General features: G+C 35.4%; 1 protein-coding gene across 8 annotated transcripts in view; it reads left to right on the top strand.

Annotated features, from left to right (window-relative positions):
• The window catches only part of PAM (peptidylglycine alpha-amidating monooxygenase), a 384,053-nt gene that overhangs the window by 178,887 nt on the left and 183,860 nt on the right, over positions 1–21,306 (top strand). For all 8 annotated transcript variants that reach the window (XM_072597316.1, XM_072597321.1, XM_072597320.1 and 5 more), the window contains one exon: positions 1,884–1,941. In XM_072597316.1, the coding sequence (XP_072453417.1) occupies positions 1,884–1,941 (58 nt within the window). The remainder of the gene's footprint in view (positions 1–1,883; positions 1,942–21,306) is intronic.

Below are 21,306 nucleotides of genomic sequence, written 5' to 3'. Positions count from 1 at the left end.
TCAAAAGAAAAATAGAAATGTCCTTTCAGAGGTGTTTCAAGGAAATAACCAGCTAGGAACTGGTAAATCAAAATGCAATCCATATAGGTGTCAGAACTTGATTCCATGTTTACTAATTTGATCACGAAGTATACCATTATTAAAAATTATACATGTAGAATTATTAAAACATGAAGTATAAAATGAAAAAGTATAATATGGTATTTGTACTGAATTTGTTGTTTGATGAAATGAAAAGGATGCTAGATGTAGAGTCAGAAAAGTGCCTTTGATATTTAACTCCTTTATGACCATGAACAAGTAACTTAATTTCTTTAAGCCTATTTCTTGAACTGTGAAATGAACATGGTAGCTATAGTATCTGCTTCTTAGAGTTATTATGAGAAGGGAATAATATATATGAACTTATTTATAAAATTAATGCACAATATTATCAATTGCTACTATCTTCTTGGTGTAAACAGTTTTTCATTATGGGACCCAGGTGGCTCTCATGACTTACTATTTATCTATTTAATATAATAAATATATTGTTTTGAAGCAGAGGGAGGATAATTGAATAAAGTTTTGTTCATTGTGTTTCTTTGACTTATGTTGTAAGATGTGTCAAAATCCAAAATGTATAAGTAAGAAAATATCTGTGGTAGTCATTTAAAAACAACTTTATCTGTTTTGATATGATTAATTTAATATTACATTTGGAATGGTAGAGGATTTCACATTTAATCCTGGAGATGTTAGGGAACCATTGGACTTTTTTGAATACAAGAATGACATGATCTGATCTACATTTCAGGAAGATTTGACAATTTAGTGGAGGATGGACTGGAATGGGGAGGAACTTGAGGCAGGAAGACCAACTGTTAGGTTTTTGCAATAATCCAGGCATGAGGTAATGAGGGCATGGGCCAGAGTGGTAGCAGTATCAGAGGAGAAAAGGGGTCAGATATGAAAGATGAGTAAGGTGAAAATTGACAGCAACATCTATTTTGATGTCATATTTAGTTGGTCATATTTTAAAGTGGTCATAAAAAAGGGAAAAGGACTTTTACATATGCAAAAATATTGATAGCAGCCCTTTTCATGGGGGCAAAATATTGGAAATTGAGGAGATGTCCTTTAGTTGGGGGAGTGGCTTGAACAAGCTATGGTATATGAAGGTAATGGAATAATATTGTGCAATAAGAAATAATGAACAGGCAGATTTCAGAAAAACTTGTAAAGACTTATATAAACTGATGCTAAGTGAGATGACCAGAACCAGGAAAACATTATATACAGTATCAGCAACATTGTATGATGATCAACTATGAATACTTCAACTCTTCTCAGTAACAAGTACAAAGGACTCATGAAGGAAAATGCTGTCCACATCTAGATAAAGAACCAATGGACTCTGAATGCAGATAGAAGTATTTTTTTCACTGACTTTATTCTTTTTTGTGTTTTTTCCCTTTTGATCTGTTTCTTCTTTCACAGCTGTGACTAATATGGAAGTACGTTTTACATAGTAGCACATGTAAAACCTATCAAATTGCCTATTTTCAGAAAAATTTGGAACTCAAAAGCTTGGAAAATGAATGCAGTGCAAAAATTGTCAGCATGTAATTGGGAAAAAATAAATATTATTAAAAATAATTGGCAAAAAAAGCTTAAACAATTTTTAGGAGATAGTCATTTTACTCACAGCTCTGCCAATAATAAAATGGATAACTTTTCTTTAGGGGGAGCCTCTGTTTCCCCATCTGTAAAATGAAGAGTTTCGATGACTTATAAGATTTCTTCTAGCCCTAACCTTTTGGGGTTCTAAATTCAAAGGTCACAGTTTTATCCTCATTCCTAAATAGCAAAATTTTTGTTTATTTTCTCTTTTTCTTTCACAGTCTGATACCTACCTCTGCATGTCATTACGTCTGCCCGTGGATGAGGAAGCCTACATAAGTAAGTGTTGATTGAATAGGAGTGCGAAGTGGAGAGAAACAATGACATGTTTTTGAAATGTGTCCACGGTTCTCTTGGATGGTTATGAGCTTAATCTTACGCTGTTGGATTTTCTAAAATGAATTTATCATGCCTAATGCAGAAACAAACTAGAGAAAGCCACTTAGAGTCAAGATAAAAAACTGTATCCAGAGATTCACGAGTCATAATAGTTAAAGAGTCAGTCACATGCAGATGTCTATGGCCTCCAATACTAAACATACCCATTTATATAGCATTGGCTTTCTGTCTGTGCCTGGATACTTAATTGTGCTCCACTGAACAGACTGTTTATTTACCTTCTAGTTCAAGCTGTAAATCCTTTGTACTTTCACTCAATATTGGACAAAATAGCATTTTACCTGTCTGCCACAAAACAAAAAAATCCTTCCTGTTTATATTCTAGAATGAGTAAGATGACAGTAAATGACAGGACCCACCAAAATTGTGTGTTGGCATTTAAATCAAGTGAATACAATAGTGAAGCACTGTCTGTTTATGTCTTCTGGATAGTTTTCATTTTAGTCAATCCCTTCTGACAATTTTTTTAGCTATTTAGAGAAGATATTTAATGACAAAATTGTTGACTAGATATAAACTCTGGCTCAGCTCCTTCAATTTCCTGTTACTTTTCTTTGAAAAGAAAATGATGATAATTAGTTATACTTTGCTATCTTGAAACAAAACTTGAATCAGGTTTTCTGAGGTGACTGTCATTTAAATTGGAAAATTTGATAGTTGCCTGTATTCTAGAGATGGATTTCTATGTGGTATTTTTCTCCAAAGGAATTGCTATCATAATTCATAGAAATGTGCTTTTATTGTTTTAATATTAGTGTACTCACAGTGAGAGGATGTGGAAAGGGGAGACACAGGGACCAGCACCCTTAAATAAAAACATTTTCCATATTCCTAAGAGTAACAGTCACATTTTAAAAATCTGAGTAGCACTTCATGACTAAGGGATTACATGTTAACACTAGGTACTGGGATTATAAACTGCAGTGGGGAGGGAAAGGTAGGGGAAATAATAATGCTACCCAGATCATGTATGGAAATAAGTGAGAACTGCTACAACATCTGTTCAGATAGTCTTTTTGAACCTCTTAATTATAATGCTGAAAGAGAAGAGAAATATTATTTAATAATTCCTCTAATGTTTATCATGGTGTGGAGTTGACCCTAAATTTTCAAGGCTATGTCAGAAGCCTGACAGGTGCTAATACTTTAGAAAAAAAATGTCTTTCAATATGGGTGGAGTGTATGTCTGCCCTGCTTAGCTAAATTTGGAGAGGTTCATTATAAGGCTGACTATAGACTGATGAACTGTTAGTCCATAAGAACTCTTGAAAACCCCTAAGTCACAAAGGATTTGAGATCCAATCAATAGAAAAATCTTCACCATGACAAAAATCACAGATTCTTGAAACGTAGCTATAATTAGATTATTGAAATATCAGTAATGAAGTTTTATTTTTAGAATTACGTAACTGTAATTGTGACAGCAGAGAAATACTTAAAATATTTAGTTAAAAGTTGCATTTTTTTCGTACTCCAAATTTTTACTCCTCCAAAATGATGTTACACATTTTTTTCGACAACTGCCTTATTTTGTTTTTGTCAGATTCCGTTTTTTTGCTTAGCCCTACAATAGGACAAACCTAAACCATCAGTGTAAATAGTGGAGGCTTGTTTTCAGAAAAACAGTATAGGTCATACGTTAGTAGACTGTTGGCTCATTTGCTGTGATACACTAGTGGGCCATTCATTCATTATGTTACTGTTTCCCCAACGGAATTTAAATAATTTAGAACATGAATATATTTAATCATGAATAATATTTATAGAGAAGAAATATTAGAACCAGTAACTAAAGTAGTTCACATTTCCTCATATAAATTTTTTTTTCCCTGAAAGGAGAACTAGTTTGGTGACATAATGTAAATCTTTTCTACATTTTCACCATAATTATAGTTTCTACATAACTTTTACTTTGGGATTTATTTCCAGTTATGTACCTTAATGATTTGTCTTTACAACTTTGCAATGTTCCTTATAACATTCTTATCACAATTTGATATTTTTTGATGGCATGTCCAGAGTGGGACTTTTTATCTCCCTTTCTGGAAAAGGCTCTTCAGTTGATTCAATAAATATTAAGGACCTACTGTGTGCAAAACATTCTGCCAGGGTGTAGATACCATATCTTTATAGAGCTTACAGTTCAGTAGGAGATAGCATACTGCAAAAAAAATTGCAAATGAAAACACACAGGTGTCTGTGTACATACATATGTTCTGTTTATGTAGGTGTGTGTGTATGTATGTATGTATATACACATACATACATACATAAAGAGAGGGGGAGAATGAGAAATTATATATATATACATATATACATATATATGTATATATAAATATAGATAGATAGATATATAGATATAGTCCATATATCCAACTCCAAGTAGTTAATTCACCTTCAAAAACTAAATGATGAACCCAAAAATATTGTGTGGTAAACAAAAACAAAAATGTATACTGACTCCATTTTTGCTTGCTTGTGATATCTCTGCTTTGTCTTTTCCATCAGAATTTGTTCTCAGATGTTTGAAACCCTCCAGTTCCCACTATTTAAATACCTTCTCTAAGAATCATAATGGATCGAATTCCTCTAATCTGATTCTTTCTTGGATCAAAGATCTCCTAGTATCTATTTACCTTGCTCTCTATCTTTCTGAAGAAAGTTTCTTCTGCAAAAAGCTAAAGTCACTCTCTTTTCCGCTTTGCCTTTTGACATTTCCCTTCCACTTACGGAGGAAGTCTAAATTTTCTTCCTGAGAATCACTCTTTATGATTGACTCAGGAATTTTTTTGTGTGTCTAAATAATTTTGAAATGCCAGTTTAATAAGTTCAACCATTTAACAGAGCAATTGCAAATGTTGAAATAATTGTAAATTGGAAAAAGTGTAATAACAGATTTCTCCACAACTATGATTTTGAGATTCCTTCACATATTTGATAGTTAAATCCCAGAAGTCTAAATTATGATGTCTCACTTCATATCAGCTCTATTTCTTCATATTCTCTGTATCTTCCATTGACTTGAAATGCTGCCTACTGGGCATTTGTTATTGTTTAAGTCATCTTTGTCTCTTTTTAAAGTCCTTTATCTATTTTTATGCTATGGATTTTTGCCCCTTCATTTTAAGTGATCTCAGACTATAACAATAAAATTTTCTAGAGTTAAGTTTCAAAGGTTTCCAATTCTTTTCTTCTAGTAGGAACACTTAAATGGTAGGGTAATAGTGAAGAGGTAGGAAAGATATACAAACAAACAGATGGTTGGAACTGTCATATTAAGTTTGAAACTTTAAAAAATAAGAATAACACCTATTTGCATGAAGTTACAACTCGGGAAATTGGTGGTGATAGAAGAAGACAAGTATGATCTATTTAGATGAAATTGAGTTACAACGAAAAATTGCATGCCTGAATGGTTCTGCCATCAAACTGTAATAATTACTGAACTCCCATCCTTTCACTTCAAGCCACTTCAAGTGCATCAATTGTACCTTTGGAAAAATCGACCTAACCTTTCAAATTGCCTGTCACAATCAAACCCAGTACTCTGTCATGGACCTTATTCTTTATTTACACTCTTGGTGACCTCGTGAACCCCTATGAATTTGATTATCAGTCCTTTGATGATGACCTCTCAAACTACATATCTAGCCTAAATCTCTCTCTGAACTTTAGTCCTCCATCAACTACCTACTGGACATTTCAAAGTGTACATCCTGGAGACAACCTCAAACTCAACATATCTAAAATAGAACTCTGGTTTTCCCTACATAGCCATCCCTCATCAAAACATTTCTGATTTTTTGTTTGTTTTGTTTTGTTGGGGTTTTTTGAGTATTCCATCACTCTTCCAGTCACGTTTGTTTGCATCCTTGGGGTCATCGTCCACTCTTCACTATCCCATGCTCCACACATCCAACCAGTTGCCAAGTCTTGTTCTCCCACAATGCTTTTCACATCTATCCCCTTCTCTGTACTCATACAGACAGTGTTTTAGTTCAGGCTTTTGTCACTTCTCAAACCCTCTAACTGGTTTCCCTCCTCCCCTCTACAATCTGTCATCCATATAGCTCCTGAAATGATTTCCTAAAGTATTGTCCTGGCCATGTCGCTCCTCAACTCAATAAACTCCTTTGTTTCCATATTACCTCTCAGATCAAATGTGGACTCCTCTGTTTGTCATTTAAAGCTCTTTACCACCTGGCTCTGACGTGTATTTCTAGTCCTTTTATAAATAATTCCCTTTATGACATTCAATCTCATTTCTACATGCGTTTCTGAAGATTACTTCCCATGCATTCTGTAACTAGGTTTATAACATCCCCCATTCCCTCCCCCTTACAGGCAGAGGGAAATGCTAGAGGCTTCACTTGAGAATTAGGTTAAATCCTCACTGGGAATTTGGAGACTTGGAACTTTTGCTTATCTTCCCATCTAAGGAAGAGTAACAAGGACTGGTATCAAGATTATAGAACCCTGCAAAAAGAAGAAATGCAGAGAGTGAAGACAGCAAGGGTAGCCTCTCCTAGAGGGAGTCAGCAACAGACCCCAGCAGCTGGGAGCAGTATTAGGGACAAGTGCTGGGTGGCAAAGGTGGCTTCACATGCCTGTCTATTTCTAGGCATTCTCACCTAGGTGAAACACAGATGGATTTAGGTGGAGACTGTCATTGTAGCTGGTAATCCATGAGACTGCTATGGACACTATGGACTAAAAATAGAGGTTCGGAGCAATATGTTTGATGAGGAATGGTGAAACTTTGAGTCTAACTCCACAAAAGTAATTTGGTTTTCTTTCTGATTTGGAATAGAGATCCCAAGCTCAGGTCAATGGTTAGAAGAGAAAAAAAAAAAACCTCCCACATCCAGGGAGTGAATGAAGTATGTTAGCATTTTATTATTAATTGCAGGAACTCTCTAAAGAGAATCACATATGGATCTCAAGCCATCACCCCTGCAGCTGTCATTCAGAGCTTAGCACAATGCCTGACTCATAGACATTTAATAAATATTTATTAATTGGTTAAAAAAATAAGCCCATGATGTCATTGAGAATGGCTGACAAAATTTCCAACCCCAATCCTAGTGGGAAAGGAGGGGGAAGGGAGGCAAGGATGTTATGAAGCCCCTGAGGCAACAAGGCTCTGCCCCTTCCCTAAAGGGATGAAGGGTAAAAAAATAGAAAAGAGAGTGATAGCCAAAAGGAAAGACCCAACCTAAGCCAACTCCTATTGGGCAGAGATAGGTACAACCTACATTATGTCCCTGTCCCTTTTCTCAATTTGTGGGAGAAGTGAGGAGTGAGTTGCCAGCCAGTCAACCTTGTACTCCATAGTGATACCTAAAGCTCACAAGACAGGACACTTCTAACGTCAGGTGCTTTCCTCCACTATAATTTTTTAAATATTTTTAAATGATCGCATGAGTCTGTTAATTCACAGTGTTCTAACCATATTCTTTTCATCTCACTTTTATATGAAGCATTTTATAAACTTTCAGTTCTTTTATTCTGGCCTTCAAACTATCATAATAGTCTCCTCTATCAGCAATCCTTTATGAATATTAGTATTCATAAATTAACAATATTTTCTAAGTAATGCACTCCTATTTTCACAGTGTTGGTTTATAATGCTAATATTTATCTGATTACCAGAAAAGCACAAGAATTAACCAAACAATTTGGCCAAAACTCCATCAATTCAAATTAGCCACCATAATGGTAAAGCATTAGCAAAGTAAATGTAGATAAGCAGCTATAGTTCTAATGGCATTCATTAAAAAGATGATTTTCTCGATGATATTGTCAAGTAGCCAGTATTAATATTCATATGCGATAGAGGAATTCATGCTGTTTGAAAGCTCACTGGAGTTAACTGACAGGTAAATTTTGAAGACAAATCCCCAAATGAAAATAGAAGAAATAAAAAAATTAATACTCAATACAAAATAAAAATCCAGATGGTGTGTAAGAGAAGAAAATAAAATGTCAATGCTACAGATTAAATTATACTTTGAAAAGAAGTTGTATATTACAATTTCAAGAAAAGGCAGTATTGAAATTAAAAGAAAATTCAGCATTATAATATTCCTCAAAAGTAGCCAATATTAAATTGAATTCAACTTCAAACTCAAGTTATAGATTAAAAATGAATGAAAGAAAATATTAAAAATGAAAACTTGAACAATTCTAAATCTAAATTACAATCCTTGTAATTCAGGAGCTTGAACATGTTTAAGAACGAAAGTTGTAATGATGGTAACATTCCCAATTGTGAAATTTAGGCTAGAATTACTTATTAATTGTATTTAACCATTATATCTAATCAGAATCAAAATTTGTGAATTAAATTCAGACTTGATTATATAAGCCTTATTAGGTAGATTCAAACTACCTTCTATTAGTAGAATATGTATATTATGTATATATATATAATATATTTAACTTGTCTATTCTTATGGGCTACAGTCCAACCACAAATATTCCAATCTGTTAATTTTGCAGACCATGAGGGAAGATGAATTAATCTGGTGATAAGATGTGCCTATCACAGGACTTTCCAGCCCTGAGTTATGGAAATCCCTCCTCTGAGTCAACCCAAGCATAGCCTACCCTCCATCTCCTGGTTAGACCAGTCACAGTCTCAGATGTTATTTGCATCATTGAACTATTTTTGGTACCCTATATAGGCATAAGTAAGTCAGACTCCAAGGCCAAATAAAAGGGATTTTTTTTTTGTTACTACTAAATACAAAGCCTAGAATCTTAATTGATAGAAGTTGTCATCCCCAAACTTCCACGTGGTCATTTGTGCTTGGATCAGGTAGAGATCTCCTCCTAGAATCCCTACCTACCTTTCTACAATTCAGTTAAAATGTCATCAACTACATGAAACCTTTCGTGATCCCATTCACAGCTACTAGTGCTCCCTCCCCCCAAAAAAATTATTTTCATTTATTGATAGTACAGTAGATACAGTACTAGATTTGGAGTCAGGAAGACCTGAGTTCAAAATCTGCCTTGGGCAAGTCACTTAACCTCTATCTGCCTTAATTTCCTCATACACAAAATAAGAATTGGACCAGCTACTTGGACCACCTAAGTGGTGCAATGGTTAGAGCTCCAGGCCTGGAGTCAAGAAGACTCATGTTCATGAGTTCCAGTCTGGCCTCAGACATTTACTACCTGTGTGACCCTGAGCAAGTCACTTAACTTTGTTTGCCTCAGTTTCCTCATCTGTAAAATGATCTGGAGAAGGAAATGGCAACCACTACAGTATCTTTGCCAAGAAAACCCCAGTTGGGGTCATGAAGAGTTGGACATAACTGAAAACTGGCTGAACAACAACTTCTCAGGGGTTTTGTAAGGATAAAATGAGATAATATTGTAAAGCCCTTTGCTAACCTTACAGCACTATGTAATTGCTGGTTAGTAGTAGTAGTAGTAGTAGTAGTAGTAGTAGTAGTAGTAGTAGTAGTAGTAGTAGTAGTAGTAGTAGTAGTAGTAGTAGTAGTAGATGATATTATTTTCCCTGAAAGAATGTAAGCTTCTTGAAGCAGGAACCGTTTCATATTTTTCTTTGTATCCCCAGCACCCAGCACAGTACCTGACACATAGCATTGGGTAAACTATGAACAAAAAAGCCAATAGTGGAAAAGAATTTTTGAAGGCAGCAAATTATTTTTATATGAAAACTTTTACTGAGCTTCCTTTCAGGTAACATCCTCAATTTTCATATTTTTAAAAGTAGGCAGATTGCAAACTTTTAAATTAGTTTGCTTCTCTCAGCAGTGAAGATACGGATACAATCTTCCTTTGACTACTGGACTGTAGTGATATTGAAAGGGTGTTTTACACACACTCAGAAGAATTGACTCTGACAGAAAGCCACTCAGCCAAGAAATTTGACTGTCATTTTCACCCCCTTACTTTCACGCACTTGGCTGACCACTAAATAAATGTGTTTCTTCCTTGGGGATGATAGTAGGCTACTCTCCATCAAAGTACACTATACAAATAAGATAGAGGCCACCACATTTAGAAGTAGATCAATAATACATAATGCTTTTTTGCAATTATTTTTCTCACACCTCTCCAAATGGAGAGCAGTTATTTCTGCAGGATGGTACATTTAATTTTGGGGGGAAAAGGAAGTAAAATAATAATCTTTTCTAAGCAAAATGAGTTTGTTATTTACAGTTTCTTCCTTGTCCTGAAGGAACGATTTAATTTTGATCATGTGCGAAGTGACCAGACAGACAGGCATCAACAGTATGGTCTATCACTGAAATAAGCTACTGTTTCCACATACATCAGTGACATGGGGAAGATGTATGCATGTGTTTATGCACACCTCTTTCTCCAGATAGTTCATTTGTACCAGTTTTACAAATTGATACGATAATAACTCACATTTATTTGTGTTGCAAGGTTTGCAAAATATTTGCTTAGATTATCTCAATCATTTCAGCAACTGTATGAATCTGGTGCTGTTATTAACCTCATTTTACAGATGAGGAAGCTGAGGCTCAAACAAGTTAAGAGACTTCCCAGGGTCACAGAGTATTTTGAATAGGATTGGTCTAATTTCTACTGGATCTTCAGTGTAGTAAGTCAATCGCTTTATTAGTAGGATCAGATATTTAGAACTGGAAGAAACCTTGAAGGCATTCTAGTTTAGCCCTCCTTGTTTTATAGAGGAGGAAACTGAGGGTCAAAGAGGCCATGTGACTTGTCCAAGGTCGTGTGTGTGTGTGTGTGTGTGTGTGTGTGTGTGTGTGTGTGTGTGTGTGTGTGTGTGTAGGATTTTGAACCAAGGTCTTTTTGCTCCAAATCTAGCGCTCCTTCCACTATATATGGGTGCCTTCTTCCTTCATAGTTTCTTGGCCCCACTAATTTCAGTGGATATCCCACCACCCTGTCTCTAAGCAGATGCCCTTACCTTCTACTTTACTGAGAAAATCAAGGCTATCTGTCCTGAGTTCCTTATTCACTTGTATTCCAGCTTCTGATGAAGAGGTAGACCTTCTCTAAGCCAAGGAAAACCTCTGTTTATACCTTTAAGCCCATCTCATCCCATCTCTCCATCCCTCATTCTCATTTTCAAGAACTATCTACCTACGAGCTTCTTCTACATTCACTAATGTCTGACTCATCCTTCAAAACCATCTTCGTTTGATCCTCCCATACCCTCAAACTGTTCTCATATCTCTCCTCCCTTTTTAAAACTCTTAGAATTGTCCAAATTTGTACATATTTATCCTTCATTGTTTTGTAATTTGGCTTCTGACTGTAACACTACATTGAATTGTTCTCTTCAATTTTACCAACAGTCTAGTTAAGTCTAGTTAGTTAAGAAACTAGCAAATCTAGATACTCAGGAGAATTGACTGACAGAAAGCCACTCAACCAACAAATTTCACTTTCTTCTTCATCCCCTTACTTTCACTCACTTAGCGGACCACGAAATATCAGATTCTCATCCTCATTGACCTCTGTACCTTTTTGGGTACTGTTGACCACCTTCTCCTGGGCAATATTTTTTTCGCTTGGATTCTGTGTCTCCTGGTTCTCCTCCTATCTGCCTGATTATTTATTTTCGGTTTCATTTTAGTAATAATAAAAGCTAACTTTATATAGTGTTTACTATGAGCCTGGCATAATTATCTCATTTGATCCTCCCAAAAACCCTGGGAGGGAGGTGCCATTAGTATTCCTGTTTTACATATTAAGAAACAGAGATTAAGTGACTTTTCCAGAGCTGCACAGATAAATAAGTGATGCTGGATTTAAATTTATGTCTTCGTGACTTCAGGTCTAGTGCTTTATCAACTTCACCACCTAACCTATAGCATCTCAAATTCAGCATGTCCAAAACAACTCATTATCTCCCTTCTGAGCCAACCTGTCCTCCAAAACTTTCCTGGTTTTGTAAAGATATTATTATAATCCACCCAGATTGACAATTTTACATCCACAACATCTGTCATACTTGACCAGTTCTACACGCAGCTCAGTTCGGACCCTTATCATTCCCTATCTCCCAATTAAGTCTTCTCCTTCAAATATCCTTCTTCTCCAGTCAGTCTTTCATGGAGCTAACAAAATAATCTTCACAAGGTACAATGTTAGTCAGACAACAAAGTATTGAGTACAGACCTCTCCCCTGCTCGAAAATCTTCCATGTTTCTACAATAAAATACACATTTTTCAGCTTTCCATAACCTCAGACATTTCAGACCCTCCATGGTCTGACTTCCTCCTACCTTCCCAATCTTATTTCATGCAATATCATATAAAATCATTTTAGTGATTTCATAAATCACTGTCCATTCTTCCTCTCAGAATCATTCACCATTCAGTGCAAAGTCTACCTCTTCCCTTACCTCCTTCCCACAGATGTTAATGTTCTCTCCACTCTTAAGTTAGTTTGTAATATGCTTCCTTGTGTACATTTTGTTTTCCTGCCTCCTCTTCCCCACTCAGCATGGAAGCTCCTTGAGGGCAATCTCTTTGGTGTTTGCTTCTGTGTCCCCCAAGTTCATTGCACTACTTAATAAATGTTTGTTAAATGGTCCTTTTTATCACCTCCCATCTCATTTCTTGTTTCCAGTGAGCTGCTTACATCGCATTTCCTTTCTCATCTTTCCTAGGATAATTATTTAGCCTCACTTTCCCAGAGGACTGCTAGGTACCCTCTCTTAGGCATCCTGTTTCCCTAAAGAGCAATTCTTCTAGTTCCCTGGTAAAAGCGATGTTTGCTTACTCTTTAAAATACTTACAAATAGGAAACAAAAACCAGCCTGGTCAATGTAAAAGTCTTACATCTCTCTCTCACTCCCTGGCCTTTGAGATTTCATGGTAAGCACCTATTCAAAGCCAACGATTTCAACATTTAAAGACAATAAAAAGTAAAAATCATACACTAGCCTCATTATGTGTCTTCTTAATATTATTCAGGCGACTTCTCTCCACTAACACCTATGCTAATGAAAGCATACGTTGACACTTCTCATGTTAATGAGTTATAACCACAAGTCAAATGGGCTGCATGGGTAAGGAGCGGAGACTATGAAGAAACAACCATCCATATTTATAATCTATCTGCACACATTTGGGAAATGACTATAACACAATGTTAACCCAAATATACAAATAGCTAATATCTATTTCACTTTTTACTTGGAAAAAAAAGTACACAATAGACCAAGCTTTGGTAAATGATACAAAAAATTGTAATATTATTATCATTATTATTATCAGAGTGGGACAAAATTATGAAATGACTTAAAAACTAAGAAGAGTTGTTTGGACTTGATGCAGTAGGGGGTGACGTGACAAAAGTAATTTTTAAGGAAAATTGTTATCTATGTTAAAACGTCTTGCATGGACTGGTCAGGAAATAGTTCTATTATTTGATTACTTAATTGATTTTAATATAGAACCAAAACTCCAATGTTAAAAGGCTTCTATTTTGATAATTTTATTCTTTCTCATATTGGTCATACATCAAATTCTCTGAAGTTCTTACATTAACTCAGCTAAGGATTATTCCACTTTAAATTTATGTTCCTTTTATGAGCTTGTTCAGATATTCTATTATGTGTGTAATTGGAAAGGGAGTTTAGGAAGCAATTTTATAAACCTCTGTTAAAGTTGCCTGAGGCAGCTAGGAGGCACAGTGGTTAGAACATGGACCCTGACATCTGGAAGACCTGAGTTCAAAGCATGCCTCAGATACTAGCTGTGTAAACTTGGACGAGTCATTTAATCTCTGTCTACCTTGGTTTCCTCATCTGTAAAACTGAGTGAGTAATAGCACCTACTCCCAGGGTTGTTGTGAGGATCACATGAGAAAATATTTGTAAAGCTCTTTGTAAACCTTAAAACACGATATAAGTGTTAATTATCATTATTGTCATTGTTCTTAGTAAATCGGGCATTTTTGTCCATGGTGGCAAAAGTCAACAACAATTTCTCTAGTAATCCTTCTGATTAAAAATGTTCAAGCAAAACTTCCTTGTTTTAATACAGAATTGCTTTATGATTATGGGAAATCTGGCAACAGATAATGTAATATACCATTTCTGTGGGATTTTAACATGCTCACAAATGGATTATAGTGCTTTGAGTTTCACATTTATCTGAACCTTTCTTGCCCAGCTGCAAGATTATAAACACAAACATTGATTGTATCCTACATTTAAATTACAATTTAGTGTGTCATTACTTCCTATTCAGATTATAGCTTTTGAAATATCCTCATTTTTTGGAAACTGTGAGATAAAGAAGTGCTTAAGGGGACACAAGTTGTTTAGTGGGGGTTTTTTTAGCTTTGTACTGTATTTTCAAAATTGCAAGAACAGCTTTTCAATGTGATTATCTGCATCACATTTTTTATTCCTTGTTATTTCCCTCATTATAATAGATGCGTGGAAGAGAGGATTTTTACTAATGTAACTATCGGAGATTATACTAATTTACAGAACTAATAGAGTCTCTTTTGTTTTAATCACATTGAAAATCAGAAACAATCTATTTTAGAAACTAAGGCTGAAATTACATGGAAGTGTATTGGTTTGCTTCAAATGAAAACAGTTCTAAAATATTACTGCATCGAAACCTTCACTCACTCAGACCTGATCTTTATAAATTAAATAGCACATTTTAGTTCATTTGACAGTGATCTTTGGCAGAAAACAATAAAATTTGAACTGATTGGATAATTCTAGATACAAAAGCAAATGTTAAACTGCATAACTTGTTTAAAATATTGATTCTATCTATCTATAAGTGAAATTCATGTAATATGAATACAATTTTAATATAAAGCCTATGGAAAATTAGAATGGCATGATGAAGCACTGAGCCTGAATTTGAAAATCTGGGTTCAAATGCTAACTTGCACTTGCCCAGCCATGTGATCTTGGGCATTTCACTTGACATCTCTCTGAGCCTCCATTTGCTCATCTTTAAAATGGGGGTGATACCTACTTACTACTTGCCTTGCAAAGTTGTTAGAAAAGTACTTTATACATTTTCAAGCACTACAGAAATGAGAAAAAGATTCTAGAAAACAAATTTTCTAGTTTACAATGTATATCATTAGATGACTTTAGTATGTAGGATTAGACTTTTTATTATTAGTTAATATAAAAATAAAATCAAAGCAGTGTGATGGGAAAAGATCGTGAACATGACATTAGAGGAACTGGGCTCAAATCCCAGCCATGTAGCTCTTGGCAAAGTTGATATAAGGTAGACATTCATAGGTTCTGAATTCCATGCCTCTATTGTCCTATGTATTGACTAACCCTCCTGTCAATTGCTGAGTCAGAGCCTGCATTTATCTTCTGTGTGCCCTGGTTGGGCTGTTAGGACTGGATGGATTTGGAGGTTCATTGTACTAGGTAATAGTCTAGTTAGGTAGATTTCAAATTGGTGAATGACTGAACTCAAATGGGTCCTTGTTAATTTGGAGGGAGATTCTAATAGATACCCTAGGAATCTTTCCTCATCTCTGTGCTCCCTGACATTCTCTTTGGTTAATTGAATGAAGTCATAGATGGCATATTTGTAAAATTTACATATAACATGAAGCTTGAAGGGATAGCTAATCCCACAGAACCCAAATCCAAAAATATCTTGACAAACTAGAATAATGGATTGGATTGAATAATAAGAAATTCAGTAGGGGCAAATGTAATTGAAGGTTTATGTTTGGGCTCTAAAAATCACCCTCAAAATACAAGATGTGGGAGAGGTGGTTAGACAACAATTCCTGTGAAGAAGATTTGATAGTTTGAGTGAGCTGCAAACTCAACTGCCCAGTCCTGGACCCTCTTATTTCCTCTCTCTGTTTTCTCCCTCTGGGTGTTCAAAATAGCTATCATAGATTCAATTATTTTATCTATGCAAATGATTCCTGGACCTATATATACAAACCGTAATCTCTTTCCTGAGCTACAGTCAATCTGCCTATTCCAGAGGTATGTCCTGAAGGCTTCCTAGTTCAATAGGTGTGAAACAGAGTTCATTATCTTTCCCATAAAACCAGCTTCACTTTATAGCTTCCCTGTTTTTGTCCAAGATGCCACCATCCTTTCAGTAAACCATGATCAAAACCCGGGACTTTTCCATTGTCTTTGAATCCCTAGAGTGAATCAGATAACCATACTTTAGTGATTCTACTGCTAAAACATCTCTTGCTTCTATCACTCTTTCTTCAATCATGTGCTAAGACTAATTCAGGCTCTCATCACCATTATTCTGCAACAACCTCCTAATTGACATCCCAGCCTCTAATATTTACCCTCCCTATAATCCATCCTTTATCCACATAGTTACACAGGTCTGATATATCATATCAGATATCACATATCACAGTCCTATTCAAGAAGCTCTAGCTCCCCTACTTCCTCCTCATCCCCATCATATCTACAGTAAAACTAATCCCTCTGTATGACATTAAAAACTCTTCACTAATGGCTCTAATCTATTTTTCCAGATACATTTTTTTCTTGCAGTTCCCTTTCATGCACTGTATGTTTTAGCCAAACAGTGCTACTTGCTGTTACCTATATGGGAAATTCCATTTCCTGTTTCCATTCTTTGTACATTCTTTCCCCTGTTCCTGGGGTGAACTCCCTCCTCTAGTCTAACTCTTAGAAGACTTAACTTCCTCCAAGGCCAATTTTAGTGCTGCCTCTTACCTTCTCTGATATCCTTAGCTGTTAATTTCTTCTCCATCCTGATATTACTATCTATCTGTCTATCTGTCCATCTGTCTATCTTTTTTCTATCTATCTTTCTATCTATCTATCTATTGTATTTACTGTTAGTGTATATAGTATATTGTTTCCTCCATAGATAATAAAAACTTCTTGAAGGAGTTTCACGATTTCACTTTTGGTTCTTCATTTGCAGCATCTAGCAAAGTGCCTTGAACAGAGTAGACTCTTACTAAAATTCTTATTAAGTGATAGAAAGCCAAAAAGCCAATTCTCTTATAGGTGTTATGAAGAGGTAGAAAATAAGGGAGGACAGTTTGCTTATATCCTTTCCCATTCTGGTCCTATCTGAAGTATATATTCAGTTAGTTCTTGGCACTATATTTTAGGAAAACTTAAACACACTTGAATATATCCAAAGGAATTTTACCATTGTACAAATGAGACTCTATTGATACTGCCACCCCACTTAATATTTTTTGTTGGTGAGAATCAGTCAATCTGAACTGTGTTTGTATAGCAACTGGAGTCCATCAAAGCCAATCAAGTGTGAGAGATTTAGTCTGATGAAATATATAAACTTTGTGTAAAAAGGAGGAACTATTTCAGAACCAGATAGAGATTCCAAAATTCTGGAAGGGGAGAGCAGAGAGTAGGGTCACACAGAGCTGAGCTGGAAAGTACCAGCAGCCCTGAGGCAGCCAATGAAAGGAAAAAAAAGAGAGAGAAGGTAGACATGTGCTGTGGCATAAGAGATACATATCAAGTAGGGCCACTGTAAATTCCTATAAAATGCCTATTGGCATCTTGGAGCAGAAGACTTGTGCTGACACCACCAATTATACTCACCTACTCAAAACTGGAGTGAAGCGTCCCCCCACCAAAAAAAAAGAAAAGATCTGTTCTTTTCACAGTTTCCTCTTTCACCCATTTGCAGACACTTTGGACTAATATCATCTGCTGCTTTGTTACCCAAGTGTTTCTGGCAACCTGAATATTACCTCAGACACAAAGATGACAAAAGTTAACTAGAGACAGATATAAATATAATTTAATAGAGTTAACAAGAATCTCACCTAAATGTTAGGAATTTTTCTTATTGGTGGTTCAAAGTGATTGTGATTGTATTCATAATTTTCCTTCTAAAACAAACTCCCTAAAGAAACTGAAGACATTAATCCATGAACCTTAAAGGTCATTAAAACAAGCCAACTATTACATCAGGGTATGATGAGGGCTTGTGTCTTGCCTTAGGTAGATAGATGTCAATTAGGAATGTTTTGTCTGGAGAAGAGAAAACACTGGGGGAAAGCATCATAGCTGTCTGTGTGAAGAACTATCATATAGAAAACAAATTAGACTTGTTTTCCATAGCCCCAGCAAGCAGCATTAGGTGCTGAAGGCCAAATTGCAGAGGCCAGTTTAAGTTTGATTAAAAAGAAAAACGTCCTGAAATTTAGAGATGTCAAAAAGTAGAATGAGAAGCTTTCCTCCCCCAAAACCCCATTTAGTTATTCCAAGTCTTCAAGTAGAGGCTGGAGAATCAGGTATAGGCTGGGCTGAGGGTCTATACGTAACACTTAGATTCTGTGATCCTATGATTCATTCCAACTGTAATTAGCATTACTTTCCGAGGTTCTAGACATAAGATAATGTTAATGATAAAAGAACTAAATGAAAGGTATCACTTACCAACTCTAACTTATTCAAACCCAATTATTTTTATAGACAACTGAGTCCCTGCAAATTGACCTTTGAACCAAAATGTCATTCTTCCCAAGCACGGATGTATATACACACTCCTACACAATTCCACTTCTTGGTATCTGCACTGTCTTTATGTTTATTTAACACAAAGGATTTTAAGTTATTTTCATTCATATCCTAAAAACTTAAAACTCTTATTTCTGCTGCAACTATTCTTAGATTATGCCACATCACAGGTTAGGCAGGTTATATAAATTTCCACATGAAGAAAATGAGTGAAAAGCAAATATGAAAATATCTATATTTAGAAAATGAAGACTAGTTGGAAATAGAAGTGCCCAGTGAATGAACATATTTTCCTAGACCATTTCTGTAGCAATCTGTAGAATCAAGTTGTGGTTAGTCTAATGTTAGAATGAAAAATGAATCATCCAAAAGATTATGCAGCTAAGAACAAGATTTTTTTTTTTAGAAATCAAGAAATAAGTGTCTTCATTGCTTGGATGTCATCCATAACTACATTTACGTCTTCTTCCTTTTGGCTACTTGGTGTTCTTTTTGCCCAAGTCCTTTACTTTAAGACTCAGCAGCCTCTGTTTAATTAAGGGGACTTTAAATCAGCTTTCCCCGCTGACTTCAGAGTCTTCAAAGTATAATTGGTTGTCAGGCAAGAATTTTAGGTCTGCAGTTCCACAGCTTAGTCTTTTTTAGAAAATATTTACCACTTTTGGTCCAGAAGGTAATTGGAACTGCTAACACCTATGGAGAGTGAAGAACCATTTTCTTTGAAACAATTGATATCCTTTCATTGAGTTAGGAACATCTGTGACATTTTTAATCCTTTAGGATTTTCACCATTTTTGTCACCATTCTGAGGTAATCTTTGTTTATTCTGCCCGTCAGATTGTACACCTAGATTCAGTCCTTTTCATTATTATCTCTGACTTCTGCCTTTTGGATCTGCCATTTCTTTCTTTGGCATGTGATATAAAAAAGTAAAGATGAGAATTTCTTTTAAGACTCCTTTAAAAAAACAGTTTTATCTAAATTTTGGTCACTGTGGTATAGATTCCTTTAATGTAGTTCTATATGGAGCTTGTGCTCAGTGAACCTTATTCATGAAGGGCAAGATGTTATTTTACAAAGCAAGGTATGATAAATCAGAATGGACTAAATCCAGAGAATGACCCTGTCATTCTCATCTTTTATCAAGTTTTCATTTCCCATCAGTGCATACAATTCAATGAACTCTGTCTACTGCCTTTATTTTAAAGAGTTTAAGAGTATTTTAGTTTTACAGTTTGATGTGACAGTACTTTTCCTTGGAGATATTTCTCAACTCAATTCAAAATGCAATGAATTGTACTCGACACTATAATTATAGAAATACTTAGATATTCCACAATTTCTTTGAAAAGTGAAAATAGCTACTATGAAATATGTTTTGACCCATGCTATATGTCTATAAATGATTGACATCATTTACATTAATTTTTATGTCTGGCCAGAATGTACAGTTCCGGTAAGCTTTTTTGAGAGGAAACTTGGAGAACTCTGTATTATTACCACTTAAAGTGACAGATTTGTTTCTTTTTTTATGAAAAAAAATGAGGTGTAAGTAAAGTAAGTTGATATCACTATTCCAAGCGTTTACTAAAAGACAAAAAGAGAAAAACAGAGAAACTTTCAAAAGAGAAATCAGGAAGTACCCAGAGTCTAGGAGAACAATCTGCCAGCTGAGATTAAGCATGAGCATGGAAAGATTCTGTAAAATTGTCTCCTTTGGGTTTTCTTTTGCTTTCAATAAAACTGCAGAAGCTGTAGATCCCTCAAAAGAGATATATCAGCTCCTGAATTATATCATCTCAAGGTTACTTCAGAGTACAGTGCTAGAAGATGGTATCTTAGAATTCCTAGGGATTCTGGAAAAGTAGCCTAAATGTTCATAATCCTCTGAGAACTGATGGTATTAATACAGTTCTAACTTAGCAAATGCATCCTAATGAATGACAGAATTCATTGAGAAAACTGGATTTGAAATTCTATTTAAGTTAGCTATTTCTGTTAGCTTTATTCCTAAGCCAGATTTTCTTTTTGAAGAATTTAATTTTTTGCATCTCTGTGGGTATTTTAAGTTTTTATAGCAGTCGATGAAGGACAGCTAGGTGGCACAGTGGATAGAGTGCTATGCCTGGAGTCTGGAAGACCTGGGTTCAAATCCAACATCAGACATTTACTAGCTGTGTAACCCTAGACAAGTCACATTACTCTGTTTGCCTCAGTTCCCTCTTCTGTAAAATGGGCTGGAGAAAAGAAAATAGCAAATCACTTCAGTATCTTTGCCAAGAAAACTCCAAATGGGGTTAGGGAAAGTCAAACACAACTGAAAAATGACTGAATAGTAAGAAACCAATATCAAGTGCTTGGTTATGCTGTCCTTAAAAATTCTTTCCTTCATTAACTTCTATTCCCTTCATTTCTCGTGCTCCTTCTCCTACTTCTCTGACCATGTTTCTGTCTTCTTCTCCATCCAAAGTATACTAAGTAATTTTAAGAAAAATAAAGTCCTAATCCCTGGAGGAATCTGAACTGAAGGAAACTTCAGAATCGATGGGGCAGAAATAAGGAAGATAACATTTTCTAGACATAGGGGACGACTTGTGCAAAGAAATGGAGGTAGGAAATGAGATTTATAGTATGGAAAATAGCTAGCAAACCAGTTTTACTGGAAAAGAGAGTACATAAAGGCACTAATATAAAGTAAGACTGAACCACTGGGTGGAAGCAACATTTTGGAAGGCTTTAAATACCA

Source organism: Notamacropus eugenii, chromosome 3 (genome assembly GCF_028372415.1).
Source record: "Notamacropus eugenii isolate mMacEug1 chromosome 3, mMacEug1.pri_v2, whole genome shotgun sequence".
NCBI classification, from domain to species: Eukaryota; Metazoa; Chordata; class Mammalia; order Diprotodontia; family Macropodidae; genus Notamacropus; species Notamacropus eugenii.
This window is presented reverse-complemented; position numbering and strand designations above follow the sequence as displayed.